At 40.5% G+C, this 20,192-nt stretch overlaps 3 protein-coding genes across 3 annotated transcripts in view; all 3 read right to left on the reverse strand.

Annotated features, from left to right (window-relative positions):
* The window catches only part of LOC147310850 (titin-like), a 216,913-nt gene that overhangs the window by 114,591 nt on the left and 82,130 nt on the right, over nucleotides 1-20,192 (reverse strand). The window contains exons 90-109 of the mRNA XM_086267493.1: nucleotides 14,090-14,161; nucleotides 13,743-13,850; nucleotides 13,564-13,659; nucleotides 13,098-13,142; nucleotides 9,155-9,205; nucleotides 7,253-7,648; nucleotides 6,876-7,154; nucleotides 6,270-6,539; nucleotides 6,008-6,147; nucleotides 5,784-5,910; nucleotides 4,569-4,835; nucleotides 4,173-4,439; nucleotides 3,654-3,917; nucleotides 2,974-3,113; nucleotides 2,686-2,812; nucleotides 2,322-2,588; nucleotides 1,920-2,186; nucleotides 1,434-1,700; nucleotides 823-962; nucleotides 583-709 (exon numbers count right to left, since the gene is read on the reverse strand). Coding sequence (XP_086123619.1) covers nucleotides 583-709; nucleotides 823-962; nucleotides 1,434-1,700; nucleotides 1,920-2,186; nucleotides 2,322-2,588; nucleotides 2,686-2,812; nucleotides 2,974-3,113; nucleotides 3,654-3,917; nucleotides 4,173-4,439; nucleotides 4,569-4,835; nucleotides 5,784-5,910; nucleotides 6,008-6,147; nucleotides 6,270-6,539; nucleotides 6,876-7,154; nucleotides 7,253-7,648; nucleotides 9,155-9,205; nucleotides 13,098-13,142; nucleotides 13,564-13,659; nucleotides 13,743-13,850; nucleotides 14,090-14,161 — 3,717 coding nt within the window. The remainder of the gene's footprint in view (nucleotides 1-582; nucleotides 710-822; nucleotides 963-1,433; nucleotides 1,701-1,919; nucleotides 2,187-2,321; nucleotides 2,589-2,685; nucleotides 2,813-2,973; nucleotides 3,114-3,653; nucleotides 3,918-4,172; nucleotides 4,440-4,568; nucleotides 4,836-5,783; nucleotides 5,911-6,007; nucleotides 6,148-6,269; nucleotides 6,540-6,875; nucleotides 7,155-7,252; nucleotides 7,649-9,154; nucleotides 9,206-13,097; nucleotides 13,143-13,563; nucleotides 13,660-13,742; nucleotides 13,851-14,089; nucleotides 14,162-20,192) is intronic.
* LOC147310851 (uncharacterized) lies at nucleotides 9,607-11,257 on the reverse strand. The gene has a single exon (XM_086267397.1). It carries the CDS (start codon nucleotides 11,255-11,257, stop codon nucleotides 9,638-9,640), a length of 1,620 nt encoding a protein of 539 aa, XP_086123523.1. The 3' UTR covers nucleotides 9,607-9,637.
* On the reverse strand, nucleotides 16,084-20,115 carry LOC147310852 (uncharacterized). The gene is made up of 4 exons (XM_086267399.1): nucleotides 19,833-20,115; nucleotides 18,264-18,740; nucleotides 16,204-17,436; nucleotides 16,084-16,136 (listed from the first exon to the last, which is right to left on the reverse strand). Exons 1-4 carry the CDS (start codon nucleotides 20,113-20,115, stop codon nucleotides 16,084-16,086), a joined length of 2,046 nt encoding a protein of 681 aa, XP_086123525.1.

A 20,192-nucleotide genomic window follows, 5' to 3' on the forward strand; every position in this document is an offset into this window, starting at 1 on the left:
CGACTGCTGTTTGATGGTCAGGTCGCATTAAATCCGCCTTTTACGTCACCGACACAAGACAGACGCCAATTATCAGCGCCGCAGAAGACATCGCGAACACTTCCTGACCATCCAGTGTAGATGTCAGTGAAACTGTTGGGAAGACAACGTGAACATTTTATTTGTCCTGTATAATCTGCAGATTCTGACAGAAATCTGCTGCTATCCTCTAAAACAGCAATAAGGATCATTATTACATTATTATGTAAATAACAAATAACAAAATAACTTAAAGCAAAAATTGGGAAACATAAAGTCTGAAGTCTTTATATTAAGGGCCATCAGTCAAACAATAGTTTGGTCTGGGTCTAAACAGAGCGTGTTGTGTGTGACGTCTTCTTTTGCGCATGCGGGCCGATTTGAGCGTTCACACTAGAGCGCGTTTGCTGTCGCATTTTATTTGTAGTGTGAACGAGCAGACAAAAAAATCGGAATTGAGCATCAAGACCTGCAGTGTGAACGTAGCCTTAGTTTCATACTAGCAAATGTTATCACAGACATTTCAAAAATCGCTGTGATTGACTTCAGACTTGTTTCAGTCACCTTTGACCCTGAGCTGAGCTGAGGATTTGGCATTCGCTGCTGCAAAGTCAACACTTCCAGCCATGTCCATTTTGCAGTTATAGAGGATCAATAAGTGCCGGGTTCCTTCCTCCTTGATCTCCACATTCTGAGAACAAACAATGTGCAAACCAACAAGAGATGAATGTGCCAGTTCAAAACATTTTCATGGAATTTCCAACAAATGTGTTGAAATTATATTTTATAGGTGTAAAATCTTACAGCAGACGGATGAAGTGTCTCGCCCTTCAGTTTCCAGGTGGCATGAAGGTCCTCCTCAGAAATCTCTGTCTCAAACTTTGCCATCTCGGTCTCTGTAACTTCCACGCTGTACAGTGGGCGGACGACCTTGATGTCACGTTCTGTAAAGTTTGTTAAAATATGTTAGCGAGACTTACAAGTGAAGGGAAGCGAACGGAAACGTATTAGACGACATCTGTGAAAAGAGTTTCCCATTGTCAGATACAGTGTAACAGATGAACTAAACATAGGACAAGACGGGAGAGTTAAAATCAGAAGACAAGCTTACAATTTGTGTAAAAACAGAAGTTGAGGAACGCTTGAGAATAATTAACCCCATAAAACATTTCAAAGTATATCCACATCTACACATCTACAGATCCATAATACCATGCACTGTAAGATGTGCAAGGTTGAATTATTCTCAAGTATTATAATGATAACTTTTACAAGCATTTAGAAATAAAGTGGAAGCTGCAGTAGTGCAGGACAAATGGAGATAACAGGAGGCGGGGTTTGGTGAATGCTGGTGGGCGGGGCCTGTCTCTGCAGTCCCGGTGGAGTCTGAGGGGCTGGATCACCACAGGTATTACCTTCGATGTTAAGGTCAGCGGTAGTTTTGTCAGTTCCACAGTCGCAGCTGTAAGCGCCCATGTTGCTCTTTGCTGCCTTCTTGATGACCAGCATATGTTTCTTGCCATCAGATTTGAAGGAAATGTTCTTGGAGGGAAAGATTTCTTCGCCATCTTTGAACCATTTGACCTCAGCAGCGGCCTTACTCAACTCGCAGGACAAAATCACCTCATCTTTCTCAACAGCGGTGTAATTCTGGAGCTTCACTGTGAAGTACAGGTCGCCCTCTGTGGGCAGACACCAGGATTATATCAGCTGAAAACATTCACTGGCTAAAGTCATGGCAAGTGCAGCGTATACATTCACCCAAAAATGTCACACGTTAATTCCATTTTAATACAGTAAGGGGAAGATGCAGTTTTTTCATGGCAACAAGTACACGAGTCCTGCACTCAGTACATTCTTTATGGAAATCTGGATGCATCCCTCTGCGGGACGATACTAACCGAGAACGGTGAGCATGGCCTCTGAAGTCTTGGCCATCGCCTCCACTTTGATCATAGACGTGTCATCAATTGTGACCTCCTTGAAGGCCAGCGTGTGCACTTTTCCTTCCTCGGACATGTGCACCACTTTGCTGGGGTGCAAACGGACGTCATTTTTGTACCAGACGACTGGGATTTTTTCATGAGAGAGTTCAACGCTGAACTCTGCAGTTTCACGTTCCTTTACGGTCACATCTCTTATTGGCTTGATAAATGCAAGGCGAATACCTGACAAGAAATGTGGTGTTTGTCGTTAAAAGGCTTTTGGCATACAAAGTTTAGCGAGCACGCAAAAGAAGAATTCAGCCACGTACCCAAACAAATCTTCTCCTAAAAACACTAAAGAGATCCAACTTTGTTTACCTTTGATAATCAACTTTCCGGATGTCCTCTTATCTTCAGCTTCGAACATGTATTTACCTTCATCTTCATATCTGGCAGATTTTACAAAAAGACTGTGTCTCTTTCCTTCCACGTGGAGTTCAAACTTGTCATCTGTTGACAACTCTTGAGATCCCTTCAGCCAACGGAAGCTTTTGGGCTCCCGGGAAATTTCTAGTTCAAATTTCGCTTCATCCTTTTCATACACATGTACATCAGCCAGAGGTGTAATGAATGACACTGGGACCTCTGTTGATTCAGACAGATAGTTAATAAAAAAATCAAAATATCTGAGTGGGCAGAGACTTTCCACGCTGACTCAAAAAAAGGAAGGTGGAAAGCTCACCCTTCACTTTCAGGTTAGCAGAACATTTGGCATTAGCAGCAGTGAACATGACCTCGCCGGTCTGAGGTACTCTGCAGTTGTACAAGACCAGAGTATGTTTGGCACCGTCCTCCACGATTTCAACATCCTGCAGATGGCCAACAAACGTTTTCAGCAAAATTGTGAGAGTGAAAGAAACGTGATGAGGACACAACTACGGTTTATCTCTACTAGTGTATCGACATCTAGATTTAAGTAAAAGAATGAAACCACAGATAAATGAATATCTGCTGAGATGCAGTGACATACAGTGGATGGACTGAGGAGTTCCCCATTCAGTTTCCACTGGCCATGGACATCGTCTTCACTGAGCTCAACCTCAAATCGAGCTGTCTCTCCGTCAAACACCTCAGCGCCATACATCGGCCGAACCACCTTTATGTGACGAGCTGACGTTTTGAAGAGGGGACAAAGAAATCATAAACATATAAACATATACAAACATGTACACACAATGTACACACAAAAACAAGTCAACATCAGACAGACACACATACAGAAACCAGTGCCTCGTGGTCCCGGTAATAAAATGTTGTGATGATTTGATCCAGTTTGAAACTGTGTGATTACTAAAGTGACAAAGTGCTTCAAAAGACAATAAGTGATGTGTTTTGAAAAGGAAATCTCATAACCAGAAGTCAGCGACATGACAACGACACCACACATAGATTCGAATACAGTTTAGCTTCTTGGAAACTTTAAATCTTTTAGTTTTTAGTCTTCCAGTTTCTGCTGTTAATGGAGAGAGACGGAAAAAAAAACAGTAAACGCTGATTGGAAAGTGAAGTGCTTCAAGTAAAAAATTGCAAAAAAGAGTGAGCGATAGGACGCGATGCACGGGCTGTGCAAGTGAAGACGAGTATCAAGAAGGGAAGGAAGCTGCCTCAAAATGACCGAATATCAAAATCAAGAGATTTCTGGGTCTTTACCTTCAATGTGAAGAGTCGCTGTCGTCTTGTCTGTTCCACAGTCACATAGGTACTGTCCTTTGTCTTTGTCCCCAACTCTCTTGATTATGAGGACTCTGCGTTTGCCTTCAGCTTTAATGTTCACCGTCTTAGAAGCTTTGATCTCGGCCTCATTGTGGTACCACATGACATCGACATCTTTGCTGAGCTCGCAATCTAGAACCACCTCATCTTTCTCCACTGCAGTATAGTCCTGCAGCTTAACTGTGAAGTACGGATCTCCCTCTAGAATGGGAATATTTTTGGGTAATTCCACAATACACCACAAATATACAGTGCACAAAACACGACAGTGAAGACACACGAGAAACACAAATGAAAACCACAAAAAATGATTTCGTATATATCACAGAGACAAGGATACAGTACTTTTGTAGACCCAGACAGACACAACAATGGACAAAGTGTACACAAAGCTGTGGGAAGGACGACACACTTGACAATGAGGACAGAAAGGACAGATCGTTATTCTTGGATTACCTATAACTGTCAGGTTGGCCATGGAAAGAATTCCTTTGGCCTCAGCCTTAATTTGGCAGATATCATCTAGAGTCACTTCTCTCATTTCTAGTGCGTGCTTCTTTCCATCCACGTGAATGACAACAGTTCTGCTCGGATGAATTTTGTTGTCGTTCTTGTACCAGGTGATGGGGATGTTCTCGTGAGAAAGCTCCAGCTCAAAGCGAGCTGTTTTGCCTTCCTTTACAGTTTGATCCTTTATTGGTGAGATAAATTTCAGCCTGATACCTACAATTACATTAATAAAACAGGGTCATATGAGTTAGCTCATATGATGGTGGGGTAACCAAGACAATGAATGCAGTGAAAACAATCGTGTTCTGGCCTTTTTTCCAGTAAACGTGGACCATTACTTACCCTCCACTGTGAGTCTAGCTTTTGAGGTTTTGCCTAAAACTTCAATCATGTATTCGTCCTCGTCATCAAACTCACAGCAGTTTATAATCAGCATGTGCTTCTTTCCGTCGTCGATGATGTCATATTTTTGGTCTTGGGTGATGATGTCAGCCCCTTTATACCACATGACTTTAAAAACATCTTTTGTGATGGTGCATTCAAACTTAGCTTGTTTCTTTTCTGGCACAGAAACATCCTTCAGCGGGACAACAAAGTCCATTTCGACTTCTGAGATAAAAAGTGACATAGGCACAATATGTCAACAACAGAACACAACAACAGGACTGGAGTCTACAGCCTGAGGTCGCTGTACCTTCTGTATCTCTTTAAATGTCCCTCTAGCTGTATAATTACCCCGAATCAGGAAGCACGTAGTATCAGGGACTATTAAAACACTAAGTTACTTCTTGCTATTGACTAAACTGAAGATCACTCCAAAGTGCTTAAAATGGTCAGTAAGACAACAAAGGTGCTGTTGCCAGCTCACAGTGTTCTTCCCATCTTGAACTACATCAGTCCTCTTTCTCACAAGGTGTTGAAGGACCTCCTATATTGAAGTTATTATTAAGGAACACCATGTTGTTAGTAACAAGAATTCAAAATATTCACATTCAAGTTTTGCCACAGGGTAGAAAAAACATCTTCTGAACATAGTTCCCAGAGAAGGCAAATAAGAGGTGTCTTCTGTCCACTTCTTAAAGTCTGCACTCCAGCAGATGTTTGCCAGGGAAAATCAATGATTTGTTGCAGAACTCCACTGCTGTTGTTAAAACCAAGTCCCTTTCAAATTGAGTCCCGTAACACATTCACTAACATGTGCTAACTAATAAACTGTCCATGTCCACAGATTTAACATAGAACATTTAACCATAAAAGATACAAATAAACTTTAGAGGGAGACAAAATCTGACACATTTATACTTTATATTTTCCAGTACAAGACTTTACAACAACAACAGATACAGCACACCAATTCAACCAGTGAAAATAGCTAAGATCCCACACCAGACTGATATAGTGGCACAAATGATCAAGTTGAGTTGTCGATCCTTTTCAGTAAAGGTGTAAGGTCCACTCTCACAGGACGCCTCGGTTAAGACCTCACACCTTTATTTTTACAGGACACTTTTACAGCACACAGAATTTGCAGTTCTTGGTTACAGGAGTTCCCCTTACCTTTGACATTAAGCATGGCGCTGGTTATGGCGTTCAGAGCCGTGTAGGTCACTTCTCCCGCCTGGTCCAGCTGGCAGTTTTTTAGCTTGAGTCTACGCACTGTACCCTCCATTTGGATGTCGCATGTCTAGTGAAAACATTACAATATACTCGCGAATAAAGAGTGAACATACAAATTAAAGACTACATGTGCAGCAATATAAGACAAGCCCTTTGTGCCTCACCGGGGATCTGGTCAAAACCTCTCCTTTGAGCTTCCATTCCCCAGGAATGTCGTCCTCAGAAATCTCAGTCTCAAACATGGCATCTTCCTTCTCAACCACCTCGACGCTGACCAAAGGCTTTAGGATCTCAGCCTCCCGCTCTGTGAACACATTATTAGAAATTAGTACTCAATATTAAATCTTATGCATCAGCAACAGAAAACTATTGCAATGATTTAAATGATTACAGTTACTATGGATATAAGTAAGTAAATGGATGAACCTCCAAGTGTTAGCTTGGCAGTGTAGATGCGTCCTTCCACCTCCAGCGCATATTCTGCTACGTCATCAGGCTGGCAGTTCTTAATGACGAGCGTCAGCTCCTTTCCTTCCTTCTTGATCTCAATCTTGTCAGATGGCTGGACTTCATTCTGTCCTTTGAGCCACTTCCAGTTGGGAGTTTCCTTGAAAAGCTCGCATTTAAATGTTGCAGCAGCCTTTGGTTTTACATGCTGATCTCTCAGTGGTTTCACTATCCAGTCTTTGACAATTTCTGTTGAATTTTGAGAGTCAATGACAATCATATGTTTCAGAATTTGCACAAATAAAACATTGCATGACAAAATCAGCTCAGTCTTAACGTGGTTAAAATTTTAAGCGATACTCAGTTTGAAAATTCCAAAGATCTCTATTTAATGTCCAAGCTGTGGAAATAAATCACATTTAGCTGCAGGACACTTTGCAGCAATCTTTTTCAATAGGATATAAAGATGCATAATAATGTTATGATATTTATGTTTGTTTAGGCAAACTACAAACAAGCCACAAAATTTGATAAAAATGTGTACTGAGACATGTAGGAGCGTGCAGCACGTCTCATTCTGCTTACCAATCACTTTGACGTTTGTTGTAGTCTTAACGTCTTCCTGTCCAGCCACTTCACATGAGAAAACACCGGCGTCCTCCTCCGTGGAGTTCTGGATGGTCACCGCGTGCTGCATACCAATGATATTGATCTGAATCTTGCCCTCCTTTTTCTTGAGGACCTCACCATTCTTCTTCCATATCACATCCCTCTCTTTGTTCAGCTCGCAGGTCATATACAGAGGCTGACCCTTGATTGCTGATGTCTCCTCTCCCAGTTCTTTGATCCATTTCACAGGTAGCTCTTTAACATGACAAAATAGCAGAGACATCACACATTATTTGAGGGGATTCCAATGGTTACATTTTGTGCATCTCAGGACTGCCAAAACATTATTATACCTTCAACGATAAGCTTGGCGGTGCAAGATATCTCTTTGCCAGCGTTCTTGGCCACGCACGTATATTCCCCAGTGTCAGACAGCTGGACATCAATGATGTTCAATTTGCGATCTTTGCCATCCGAAGTGAACTTGTGCTTGGGGCTCTCACGGAGATTGCTACCATCTTTCATCCAAGAAGTAACAGCAGTGGAAGGTGAGACCTCACATTCAAAGACAGCAGATGAGCCGATAGACTCGGCTTCCTGCAGAACAATGTTCTGAAGCTTTTTGATAAACTTCAGCGGGACAGCTTTGAGCTTGAACCCTGCAAAAGGTTCCTCTGGTGGTGGTGGTCCTTTCCCACCAGGCCTCAGCCCCCGACCCCTGCCCTCTCCAGGAGATGGGGTCTGCTTAGCTGAATAAACAAATTGAAGACCATCAATTCACATTTCATTTGAAAATAGAATGGCATGCTCACGTCATCATATCTGTATCTGCATCAGTAAAGTATTCACAGCGCTTTACTTGTCCCACATTTTGTGATGTTACAGCAAAATGGATCCATTTTTTTTTTCACCTCAAGGTTTGACACAGAATAACCCACAAAACTGGCAAACTGACAAAAGCTAGAAACTTTTCTCAAGTTTCTTAAAAAACCCCAACAATTTACATCAAAGTATTTATGCTCAATACTTTGTTGAAGCACCTTTAACAGCAAATACAGGCTCAAGGTTTTTTGAGTATGATGCTACAAGCTTGGTACACCGATTTTTGGGCAGTTTCTCCCATTCTTCAGGTTACTTGGGTGGTTCACAGCCATTTTCAGATCTCTCCAGGTGTGTTGTCCTGTTGGAACATGAACCTTTGCTGCAGAGGTCCGGAGCGCTCTGCAGCAAACTGTCATCAAGGATGTCTCTGTACTGTCTTTCCTGACTAGGCTCCTGCTGCTGAAAAACATCCCCCAGCATGATGCTACCACCACCATGCTTTACTGTAGTGATGGCATTGGCCAGGTGATGAGGGATACCTAGCTTCCTCTAGACATGACACTTGGCATTCAGGCCAAATAGTTTAAAGTCTGGTTCACCAGACCAGAGAATTTTGTTTCTCGTGGTCTGACAGCACTTCAGGTGGCTTTTAGCAAACTCCAGGTGGGCTGTCATGTGCTACCATCTACCATGCAGGCCCAGTTGTTCTTCTGGAAGTGGTAAGAAACATCTGGGAGGTGGTCAGGATGCACCTAAGCTCAAGTCTGAGTGCCATGGCAAAGGCTCTGAATACTTATGTACATGTTTTTGTTTTTCAATCTGAATCAAATGGGAATAATTCAAAGCAACCTTTTTTACTTTGTCACTATTGGGTACTATGTGTCAAATTTTAAGGTAACAAATTAATTTAATTTATTTTGACAAAGGCAAAACAAGAGCACAAAGACATTCTTCTCAAAGAAAACACTGAAAATGTAACAGTGCATTTAGCAGGGCTAAATACCGATTATTTATGCACAACTCATTAAGTTTAGCTTCACGAATTGAATCAATTTCTCTTTCAAAAAGTTTGCTGTGCATACAGATGTCTAAAACGACACATAACGTCTCACGTGCTCACTTACCAAACCTTAACTTTGAGTGCATGAATAGCCTGATGCACACAGATTACGTTGCATGTCCACGTGAGGTTTTGAGACAAATTGCAGGCTGCCAGCAGTGTTTCAATGTCCCAGTGTAAAGCTGGGACATCTGGGCTTTGTCATTAAAGTGTACTGGGTTCAGATTTTTAAGTGAACAATGAATTTAATCCATTTTTGAATAATGCTGTCATGTGACAAATTGTGAACAAATGAAGCGCTGTGAATCCTTTCTGGATAAACGGTAACATTGGTTTTGCTGGAACACCATTGTTTTATCAAGGTAAAACTTACGTTTCAGCCCTCTACCTCTACCTCTTCCTGCTTCCTCTGTTGGTTGTCCCTCTGTTCAGGAAGAATATAAATTATTTTATGCTCACAGGCTAATCATACATACTTATCATGCTAAACATGCCAGGGTAAGGAAATCCAGTGTAGTGAATGGACTGGGGATTATGAAATGGTTCTGATGGTAAGTTTATGAAGTATTGACACTCACATGGGGGTCGACAAAAACACGATGAGGAAGACGATACATTAAAATTAAAATAAATGGAAGAACAAAGACGAATGCAATGAGTGGGGACAATACATAATGGAGAATGGTCAAATAGCAGAAACATAAACGACATAACAAAAATGAAACAAAGCGGTAAACGTGACCGGCAGTCGGACACGGAATGATTACACAAGTCTAAGGAAAAGATGAAGAAATCGCATCACACTTAAAATACGATGGAGGGAAAATGAGGTTATGGAAGCGAAGATGAGTGGATATTATTGATGGCAGGGAGGCAGGGTTTTTTCTTTTTTGGTTGTCACCGAAGATGCCACCATCTCACCTCTCCTGGCCACCCCTGGAACCTTCACAGCACCTTCCTCTGCTTCACCTTCCCAGTCCTCTAGCTCGTAACTCTCCTCTGGAACCAGCTCCCAGCCCCATGCCTCCTCTCCCTCTGGCACAGCCTCATTCTCAGCTTCAAACTCCTCTTCAAATACTTCCTCCTCTGCCTGAGTGGCAACCTTCTTCATCTCCACGGCTCCAGGAGAGACTTCCTTTACCAAAGGAAGCTTTCCTTCATCAGGCTTTTCCGGTTCCTTAACCTTGGCTTCCTCTTGCAAAGGCTTCTTTGGGACTTTTTTTAGAATCACATCCTCAATAGATTCTTTGGGTGAAACAGTTTTAGGAAGCTTTTTGAGTTTGTCAAGACTTGGCCTTCTCTCAGCTGCAACTGTCTCTGCTTCTTTAAGTTTCTCAACTTTCGGGGAGGGAGTCTTTTTGAGCTCTACCTTCTTGAGCTGCTCTACAGGTTTTAGAGATACTTCCTCTTTTTCCTTTGATAACACTTTTTTCTTCACTTGCAGAGGTTTTTTCTCCTCGAGAACCTTTTCAGGTTTCTCAGCGGGGGCTGGAACAGGAAGTATGGTCTTTTCCAACGGAGCTACATCTACCTTCTCCGGTTTCACCGGCTTCTTCTCTGGAGCTTCTGGGATCTCAGGTTTCTTTGGTTTAGCCTGTTGTTTCCGTTCTTCAGGGGTCTCAGCTGGACTTGTGTGACGTTTTGGCAGATCATCAGTTGGCCTCCTTTCTTTCTCCTCTGCGGGTTTCTTCTCAGGCTCTGTAGCCTGTTTGGCCAGCCTGTCAAAGGGCTTCAACTTGACTGTTTCTATCTCTGGTTCCACTGTTGGAATCTTCTTCACCTTTTTTGGCCTTTTGTCCTCTTCAGGCTCCTTCTCTGGAGATTTCTTTTGGTCTCCTGGTTTTGGCACCTTGGCTGGTGGCTCTTTTACTTCAACAGGTTCTTTCTCAGATTGCTTTGGAGGTTCTGTGGTTTCCACCTGTCTGGGAAGCCTTTCCCCCTTCTGAAAAGGTGACGTGTCCTTCTCTGGCCTCTCCTTCTTGTCTTTCTCTGGATCCTCTGCTGGTTTAAGAGGCTTCTCGAAGGGTTTCAGTTTGACTACTTCTGGTTCCACTTCATCCAAAGGCAATTTTTTAACTTTCTTTAGGGCTGTACTGGGTGGGGCACTTTCCTCCTCCTTAGGTGTCTTGGGAGTTTTCTTCAGAGAAATGGTATCTTTGGGTTTCTCATCTTTTGGGCCAGGCTTCTGCCGGGTCCACGCATCTTTAGGAGTCTCTTTTTGTTCCTTTGCTTCTTTAGGTTGAATAACTTTTGGCTTTTTCACCACATCTGCTTTCTCTTTTAGCTTCTTCTCCTCCTCATATCTCGTGGTGACAAACATAATCTCAGCAGCTTCTTCTTTATGTACCATCTCCTCAACATTAACAACTGTGGTCTTGGTGACCAGAGGTAATTCCTCTTGTTCAGGCTCTTTTTGTGGAACTGATGGGATCTTCTTCAATATGATAATCTCTTGTTCTTCTTCCACCTCTCTCATGACCCTGGTTGTCTTTCTCAACGTGGGGATCTCAAACGTCACATCCTCTTCCAATTTGACCTTTTGACCTTTTTTGTGTAGAACTGTTTCTGAGGCATCAAACGTTTCATATTACTTGGTTAAACATCGGCTGTATGTATAATACAGTTTAGTGTCAGTAAACTAAACTCATATCACAATTTGTACAAACAAAGAAAATAGCAACTCGTGAAAAAGAGTATAAATAAATAAATATTAATATACAAGGGATAAAAATGTAATCAGGGATTTTAGGAAGATAACTTTGAATGATTTAAGAACAACAAACAAAAGATGACAGGGACATTTCCAGTTTCTCCAACAAAGGACAGAAAGTTTAATGTTGCATTTAGTAGAGCTAATAGGAAATTTGCAAATTAGTGATCAGCTTAATTAAAAAAAACAGTGTTGGACTGATGACTGAAAAGTTACAGATATAGGAGGTATACATGCATGGTTATATACGTGCATTTGGAGACAGGTTTCAAAAAAGGCTACAAATGCTAACTTTTGAGACCTCATGCGAGCATGCTTCAATCCACAAATACAAAGCAATTTGACCACACCTCCAACTATTTTACAAATGCCTGCACCCAAACCTGAATAAATACTGATCATTTACCTTGTGATTATGTTTTGCTTCACAAATTGGATCATTTTCTCTTTCAAAAGCTCTCTGTGCACACAAACATCTAAAACTAGACATATCCTCTCACTTGCGCACTTACCAAACCTTAAATTTGAGTGCATGAATCGCCTGATACGCAAAGATCATGTTGCATGCCCACGTGAGGTTTTGAGATAAATTTCAGGCTGCCAGCTTCTCACAGATCGTTCAGACGTCCCAGTTTTGCACTGGGACGTCTGGGTTTCCTCTGTATTACTTGAAGTGGGTGTTTCTTTTCTAAATAAACAGAACAACTCATCACTAATTACAGACACAACGCAGTAACCTATAAAAGGTAATCACTTAAATAAGCTGCTGCTACATCCTGAAAAGTTAAGAATTAGTCATTAAGCTAACATTAATGTTAACCTACTGTTATTAGAGAATGGTAGGATTAACATGAAAGTGTTATTCCACATTACCTGGATTATATGATTATTTAAAATATACAGAGATTATTTAGCACATACTCACTCCAGAGAATGATCCACAGTGATGTACAACCATGATGTCCCCCCATCTGCAGCTGAGCACTGAATGAGTCTTCCCAGCAGATTGTCCAGCATGTAGCAGCAGCTTATTTAAACTATTAATATTTACAGGCTACGCTGTGTTATCTGTAATCTATGTTTGCTAGCAGAGGGGTGACAAGTTGTTCTGTTTATTTAGAAGAACAATGACCACTCCATTTGAAAAAAAGAACAAAAAGGACTATAGAGGATGTCCCTGTTTTACACCAGCACGTTGACAGCGCTTGTGTTTGTGGATCCATGTGAAGCTGGCAGCCCACATAGGCATGCGGCGTGATCTGTGCATATCAGGTGATTCGTGCACTCCTACTTAAGGTTTTGTACGAGTGGGAGCTTTATGAAAGACAAACGTATCCAATTTATGAAGCTGAACTTAATAAACTGCATGCAGATCATTACATTTATCCAGGCTTGTGTATTTGAATTTGTGTTTTTGATGTGTGTTCAAATTGTTTTGTACGTGTGTGGACTGAAGCACACGCTTGTGAGTCCTAAAGAGTTACACACAAATAATTGTACACATTTATACATTTAAGTGTAAGCTTGTGGATCACACCATTTGTAACCCTTTTGAGACATGTTTACTCCATACATGCTAGTAGCTCTATACTGAGTGTACTCCTACCTTTCTTGACTCCTCCTGGTGCTTGGACTGGCCCCTTGGATTCATCTAATATAAAAACATAGTTCAAAAAGTTGTAACTTAATGTGGAGGAGACACAAACACAGATGTGACTCACGTGCAGAGCAAAGAATTCACTGTGCTATCATTTAGATGAAGAGCAACAGAAAAGAAATAACACCGTAAGTAAACACAAAGAATGAAATGAAGTTAGGCTGAGTACAAGGACACAGTAGCTTATGTTGAATTCAATCACCAACAGACACAAACACTGCAACAACAGACAGAGAGGCTTTACTTTGGCTAAGGGTCCTATCCTCCAACATAAGAAAGACTCATAGCAACACCAGTACACATACACAGTGGAGTATAAATAAAATTGCTGTTATCAAACAAGAAGTTTAAAAAAAGAAACTGGAACAGACTAAAGACCTTAAATAAAGAGAACATTTCCATCTCAGTCCTCTACCTGTTCCAGGTGATATCTTTTTTGTTAGTGGTTTTTCCTCCTCTGCAATCATCTTAGTTGGTTCTTCAGCCGCCATAACGGGCTTTGTCACGACCACTTTAAGTATAAAAAAGAAAGAATTGATGTATAATCACCAAAGCACGTAATATTTCTCAAAGCTGGAATCACTGTCTGAATACCTGGCTTTTCTTCTGGTGGAGTAATTGTCTTTTTCAACTTGGCATTATCAGTGACTTCAGGCTTTTTGGCAGCTTCTTGATCTTTAACAGCAGCTTGTGGTTTGCTCACTTAAAGTAAAAAGTATACAGGAATTTCAGCAACAGTGCTCTATCTAATCTACATCATCCTACACAAAGAGAACCAGAAGTTCATGTTGCATTTTTTCTATAAACACCTTGTTTTTGTCTATTTTGTTTCAAGACACAGTCAAAGATTTATATCTGCATAAGAGTGGCATTCTTTTCTGAATGCCTTAATAAACCCTCCACAGAAACACAGAAAGAGCTTTAAAGAAGTGGCTGGGTACCTTTTTGTGGAGCAGCTGGCTTTACCAGTGATTCTTTGATTTCTGGCACCAACTCCTTCTCCTTTACAAGTACTTGAAAATGAAATCACAAGACAATTAGCGCCTCACAAAGACAGATGTGGGAAGCATGAGACCATTTAAAGACTAAAACCACGTGACACTGCATAGAAAGCTGGATGACTGAGTTTCAACTCCATATGACAGCTGGACATTTGACCTCACCGTCCAAAACTATTGATAAAGAAATATTCACTTCAAATACAGAACTAGAAGTAACTGAAACAGCATTCAGTAGAAACCTTTTGTGATTTAACTGTAGTGATAAGAAAGCAAACAGCATGACGAGCAGTTTGTGCCCAGATGAAATGGCTAATATGATGAAGACGAGGAGTTATGAGTTCAAAGTCTTTTAAGAATCAAAACAATGACTGGCTCTCATATCAAGAGTGTTTCTTTTTGCCTCGATACCTCTGGAAATTTCCTGAAGGAAGAGTTTCTTTTCTCTCTTCTATTTCCAGTGTCAAATCCATTTGTCTGTAATGGAGTGAATCATTCGAGCTTCTCCCTTCTTTCTGGTGATGGCTTGAAGTTCATGAGGAGACATGCGTCTAGCAAGCGGGACTTCCTGCTTACATTCTGCTTACATCTTCTTCACGTCTTTTTTAGCTGACATACTTGTTTGCAATGACTTTTTCTTTGAGTGATTCCATTTTCACATATTTTTCAGGCCTGTCATCTGCTACATGTGATTGCTAAGACAACACCGGCTTTGCTTTCAGTGTCTTCTTCACTTTGACTGAATTTCTCCTATTATTACCTTTGATTTATCATTTTCACCAGATTTCTGCTGTTCATCTTCTGTAGATTTGCCTTTCATATAAAACTCACTTTTACAGTATCATCTGGGAAAATATATTTTACTAGAGGCTCTAATAAAAACTCGTGCTCCTCTGCAGTTAATTGTTTTGCAGATCCATTGCAGGGATCATTGAACCCTTTCTTTCCGTTTGTTGCTGCTTTGTATTAATGGTGATAAAATTGTCTTTTCACATTCAGTTTAGACTGGATGTCTTTGCTGTCCTCGGTCTTTCAAAGAATCTGGTTTCTTTGAAGATGTATTGAACTTCATTCTTAGACTTCGTCTTCCATTAAAGGCCTAAACATGAGGTTTCTCTCAGTGTGTTTCTTTGTTGAACTGGTCTTCTTCAAGTTTAATTCCTCTAATTCTGTCCTGTTTTTCATTGAAAACATAGAAAAAATATCTTCTGTTGTTTCAGTTTATTGAGATTTTGCAGATGTTTCACTAATTCCAGCCTGTAACGTTTTCTCTCCTTGGTCATGTGATCTTTTCTGGAGATGGACTTTTTATTAACTGACAATTTTCTTGTATTTTTCACCTTTTCCTTAGTTTTAAGAATAACTTAATTTGTCTTCAAACCATTAGTGACAGAAATGTTACCATGACATTTATTTTATTACCCTGACACTTTGTTGGGTTCTTGTATAGTTCTTAAAATCTCCTCTTGCCGTACAGAAACAATATCCTTGCCTACAGTGTCGTCATTATCTTTGTGGTTTGTTGCTTCCTCTTCTCTTCTTTGTAGAAGATGTTTTCTCGCATTGACATTGAGAAATTTAAATGGCGTGAAGTGTAGTGGTGCAAAGAGATCACAGTAAAAAATACAGACACAAACATTTTTAGTTAAGTAAGACAGACGCTGCTGTAAAAAGGAATATCAGGAGCTGAAAAAAGATGTGAAATGTGCTGCGACTTTACCTCTCTCTATTCTTTCTGTTTTAGCTGCAACTTGTGTTTCAGGCGACAAAGCATCAGGAGCAGCAGTGAGAATCGTGTCTTCTGTTTCTTTAAAAAAGAATCAGTTCTTATTCAAAGGAAGGCACGAGTAGATTTTAGTAGAATAACAGAGGGCAGGAAAAAAGATTTTAAGAGGAATGAAAAAGACCAACTATGAACATGTGACATGAAGAGAGGTTTACAAACTGAGGTTGATGATGGACTCAGTCTGAACACACACCAGAACAAAGACTGCAAACATGGAGTCGAATGACACAGGTACAGATTAACAATGCAATAAGAACGGTACGTTTGGTACCTCTGGAAGACTTTTTTGAAGGAATCCTTTTCTCGTCTGGCTTTAATGGCACCGAAGGAACTGTCTGAAGAGGATCCTCGGATAAAGATTCTTTTGTTTCCTTTGTCGTCTTGTATTTGAGTTCAGTTTTTGCAGAAACAGATTCAAATTCCAACCCCTGTTTGATCATTTTTGTCACGTCAGTATCTGTTACTGAGGGTTTTACTGCAACAATCTCTGTTTCTGCATAAAACATTTCCTCAGATTTCATCTTTTTCTCCGTTTTCTTTTCAAACACTTTGTGTGCACTTTGCTCACGTTCAGGGGTGACAAGTGCTTCCTGTTTTCTCTTTTCTTCCATTTTCACTGCAGTGGGAACGATTGTTGCTTCTTTACCTTTAACTGTGTCTTCCCTCAGCGCTCTTGTCATCTCTGAAACTTCATTGCTGTGTTTTTCATGTGGAGTCACTGATACGTCACGATCAACTGCTTCCTTAAAGGTGACTTCAGCTAAAGCCTTTGTTTCAGCTTCCAGGTTTTCAGTCAGTTTTCTTGCTTCTGTGGTGATCACAACCGAGGAAGGTTTGGTTTCATCTGCCTTTGTCACCACCGTGACATCTTTCAGTGTTTCCTTCTCTTTGAATGAAGTAGGCTCCTCGGATTTTTCTTTCGCGCGTCTCTCTTTGCTTTCTGTTTCAGTGCTCGTCGCTCTCTTTTTAGGTTCAAAGCTGGCTTCGTGTATGGCGATAGCTTTTTTGTCTTGTTGGTGGCTAACTGATGCACTGTCTTTCCTTTCATCTGTAATTTCTTTGCTTGGTGACTCAACTGCCTTGACAAAATACTCTGTTTTTTCTTTTGAAGGTTTATCTTGTAGTATTGTGAGCTTCGATTCAGAGTCCTGGGCTAAAACTACAGCTTGGGGTTTTTTCGGGCTGATTCTTTGTTTAGCCACGCTGCTTTCCTTCCTCTTTGAAGTATCAGTAGCAGATAGCTCACCTCTCACTTCAGACCTGTTATCTTGTTGGCTCTGTGTTTCTGTTGTACTTAAGACATCTGTTTCTACCAATACCACCACTGCCCTGTCCAGTGGAGCCACATCTTCATACCAGACTTCAGCATGTTCTTCTACTACTTGTTCACGCTCCCAGACAGCTTCTGTAAAAGGTACTTGTTCTGTCACATAATACATTTCCTGTATCTCCTGAGCTCCTTTCCTTTCCCATTGTTCTTCTTCAGTCTTCTCAAAACTTGCAGCTGTGAGATGATTTAAGAGGTGTAGAAGAAGAGGCGTCATGTGGCGGCGCCAAGATTTGACAGCAAAACACAAAGACAATCATCAGTGTTAGGAGACAACACAGAAATGAAGAACCACATGCTTTAGGTGACAATCCACTTGTTTCAAGCATTAAAGAATAAGATGTGTTTAAGATCCATGTAGTACCTTTTTTAGTAGCATAAATTTTTATATCCTGTTCAATCTCTGTGTGCAGAATCCTCTCAATCTTCTTAGCTTCGGTTTCTTTTAAGCAATGAATCAAAATTGATTCCAAGATGGTGTGTGGTGAAGAAAACAATTTGGAAAGAGAAAAATGTAGACAGTCAACAAACACATGTCAAATAACACAAACAAGCCAAGAGATGGAAGATGTTGACAAAACCTTGTGGCAGCAGTTCAGTCTGAACTCAATGCACACATTTAGTCAGCTGGAATTTCTTACCACCAATATTTGATGACACATCGATAGATGTCACATTTACTGATTCTCCTCACCACTGAGGCCAAATGAATTCAGCTCTGATAGCATTTTGTTATCTTGTTGCATTAAAGACGGAAATGTAACAAAGAAAAAATAATTTCTTTGCACTGAAAACTTTAAGTGATAATTAAGAACAATAAAGAGATTTCTTTTTACGTGATCAAAAGTTTTTGAATATTAAACACTCAAATAAAAGAGCATCATTTGATAACATTTAAGTGATTGTTGAGATTCTGGCTTCAGTTCAAATCTTGGCAGTCCTCATGCTCAAACATGCATGATGAAGATACAAAGAAAGACAAAAACAGCTGAAGTCTGCTGTACCTTTAGGAAGAATTTCTTCTACCTCTTGTTTAGGCTTGGCCTTAGATACAATATCAGGTATTGCATCAGGGGCCTTTACGTGAACTGTTTTCTCTACAGAGATCTTCTCTGTTTGCTTCTTTGAAATGAGCTCAACTTTGATTTCCTCAGTGCTTACAGATGTCTGCTTCTCAGTAATCAAAGCTTCTTCAACCACCTTCTGAGGAACCTTTACAGGCTTCCTCTTAGGAAGAGCCTCCTCTGGGACTTTTTCCTCACGTGGTTTTTCTGGTACTTTCTCAGGTAATTTTTCTGGCTCCAGCTTTGGAATTTCCTTCATGGCTTTCTCGGGTTTCAGCACTTTCTCCAAGCGTCTCTCGGGTACTGATTCAGATATTTTCTCAGGAAGCTTCACAGGTTCAGGCTCCAACACAGCAACCTCATCAAACACCTTCTGATAGCTTTTTTCAGGTACAGGTTTAGGTTCGAGCTTCAAAGCTTTAAGAGGGTGTGACACAAGAACATGCAAAAGACATGACAATAAAGAACACAAATGTGCTTTCACACAAGAAACAAATCCTTTATAAGTTCATGAAGTCATTTAGACACAAAAGGGTCACCCTGTGGAGAATAATATATGACTATGTGTTAAAAAGGAAATCTCATAGAGTAAAGACATTGAAAGGCACCTCTAAATGTACATTTTGGATATAAAATGAATAATTTGAGCTGGGTATGAGTATATATCATCATAGCATTTCTTTACTTAAAGAGACTCAAAAGACAGTGAATGAAGTCTGCCCCTGTATTAAAGAAACTTCATATGTGAAATAGAAATGTACCTTTCTCTTTCCTTGTTGGTTCTTCCTTTGGTGGAACGACAGCAGGCTCTGCTTTCTTGGCTGCTTTTGGAAGCTCAGTTATTTTTTCCTCCACAGGAACTTTAAAGAGTATTATTGGCATATATTAAAAGTCTTTTAGCAAATTCAAGTTGAAGAGTTTCATTAGAGAACAATGAAACACTCTATCGAGTGCAAGACAAGAACAATCACAACATGCAGCAACAAAATGAGAGAGGTTAGCCATTATAAAATAATATGCCACAGAACCTGAAGAGTTTAGGGTTAGTATGAGAGTTTTGGTTTTAGTTAGAAGTTTCCGGATGACTGAATTAGCTTCAGGTACCTTTAACTGCCACAGGTTTCTTCTGTGGCGCTTGTTCCTCTGTCTCAAACTTTTCTGGTTGTGCAAGTGAAGGTTGGGGTGGTTGGATTGGAGCTGAAACCTCCTTCTTTGCTGGTTCTTCTGATGCTTCAAAATAAAATTCCGTTTACTATCATTATTATAATAATAATAATTATTATTATTATAGTTAGGTAAATATGCAGTCGGCAGATATCAACATCAAAATGTACTCACAGATAAATCCCTGAAAAGAATCTGTGGTACTCAAAGGTTAATACGAGATTTGTTCGCACTACCATCAAAAACACTAATGTGAAGACACCTCAGATGAGTTAAGGTTGGACAGTGGAGTTAAGAAGATTAAAGAAAAAACACCACATTAAGAAAAACTCCACAGCCATTTACCTTTTTTTGCAGGTTCCTTTGGTGCAGGAGTTGGTTCTGGTTTGGTCACTGGGGGTTCCGGTTTTGGCACCACAGGCTTTGGTGCTGTTATTTCTGCTGATTTTTTCACCACAGGTTCAGGCTTGGGAACCACTGCAGGTTCTTTTGGTTCTGGTTTTGTTAGAGAAGGCTCGGGTTTATGAGCTTCTGGTTTAGGTTTGTCTGGTTCTAGCCTGGTTTCAGCTGGCTTGCGCCTGGTCTTTGATGGATCTGGTTTTGCAGCTTCTTCAGGGACTAGCAACATTTAGATTTGTTTAGATAAACAAAGACAAAGACTTCGCTTCCACTCTTGAAGCTAAATGAACAGTTTGAAGATCTTAA

Source organism: Aulonocara sp. 'chitande type north' Nkhata Bay, linkage group LG16, assembly GCF_057382095.1.
Source record: "Aulonocara sp. 'chitande type north' Nkhata Bay isolate Kocher_YH1m ecotype deep benthic linkage group LG16, A_spYH_male_GT1.1, whole genome shotgun sequence".
Classification (NCBI taxonomy): domain Eukaryota; kingdom Metazoa; phylum Chordata; class Actinopteri; order Cichliformes; family Cichlidae; genus Aulonocara; species Aulonocara sp. 'chitande type north' Nkhata Bay.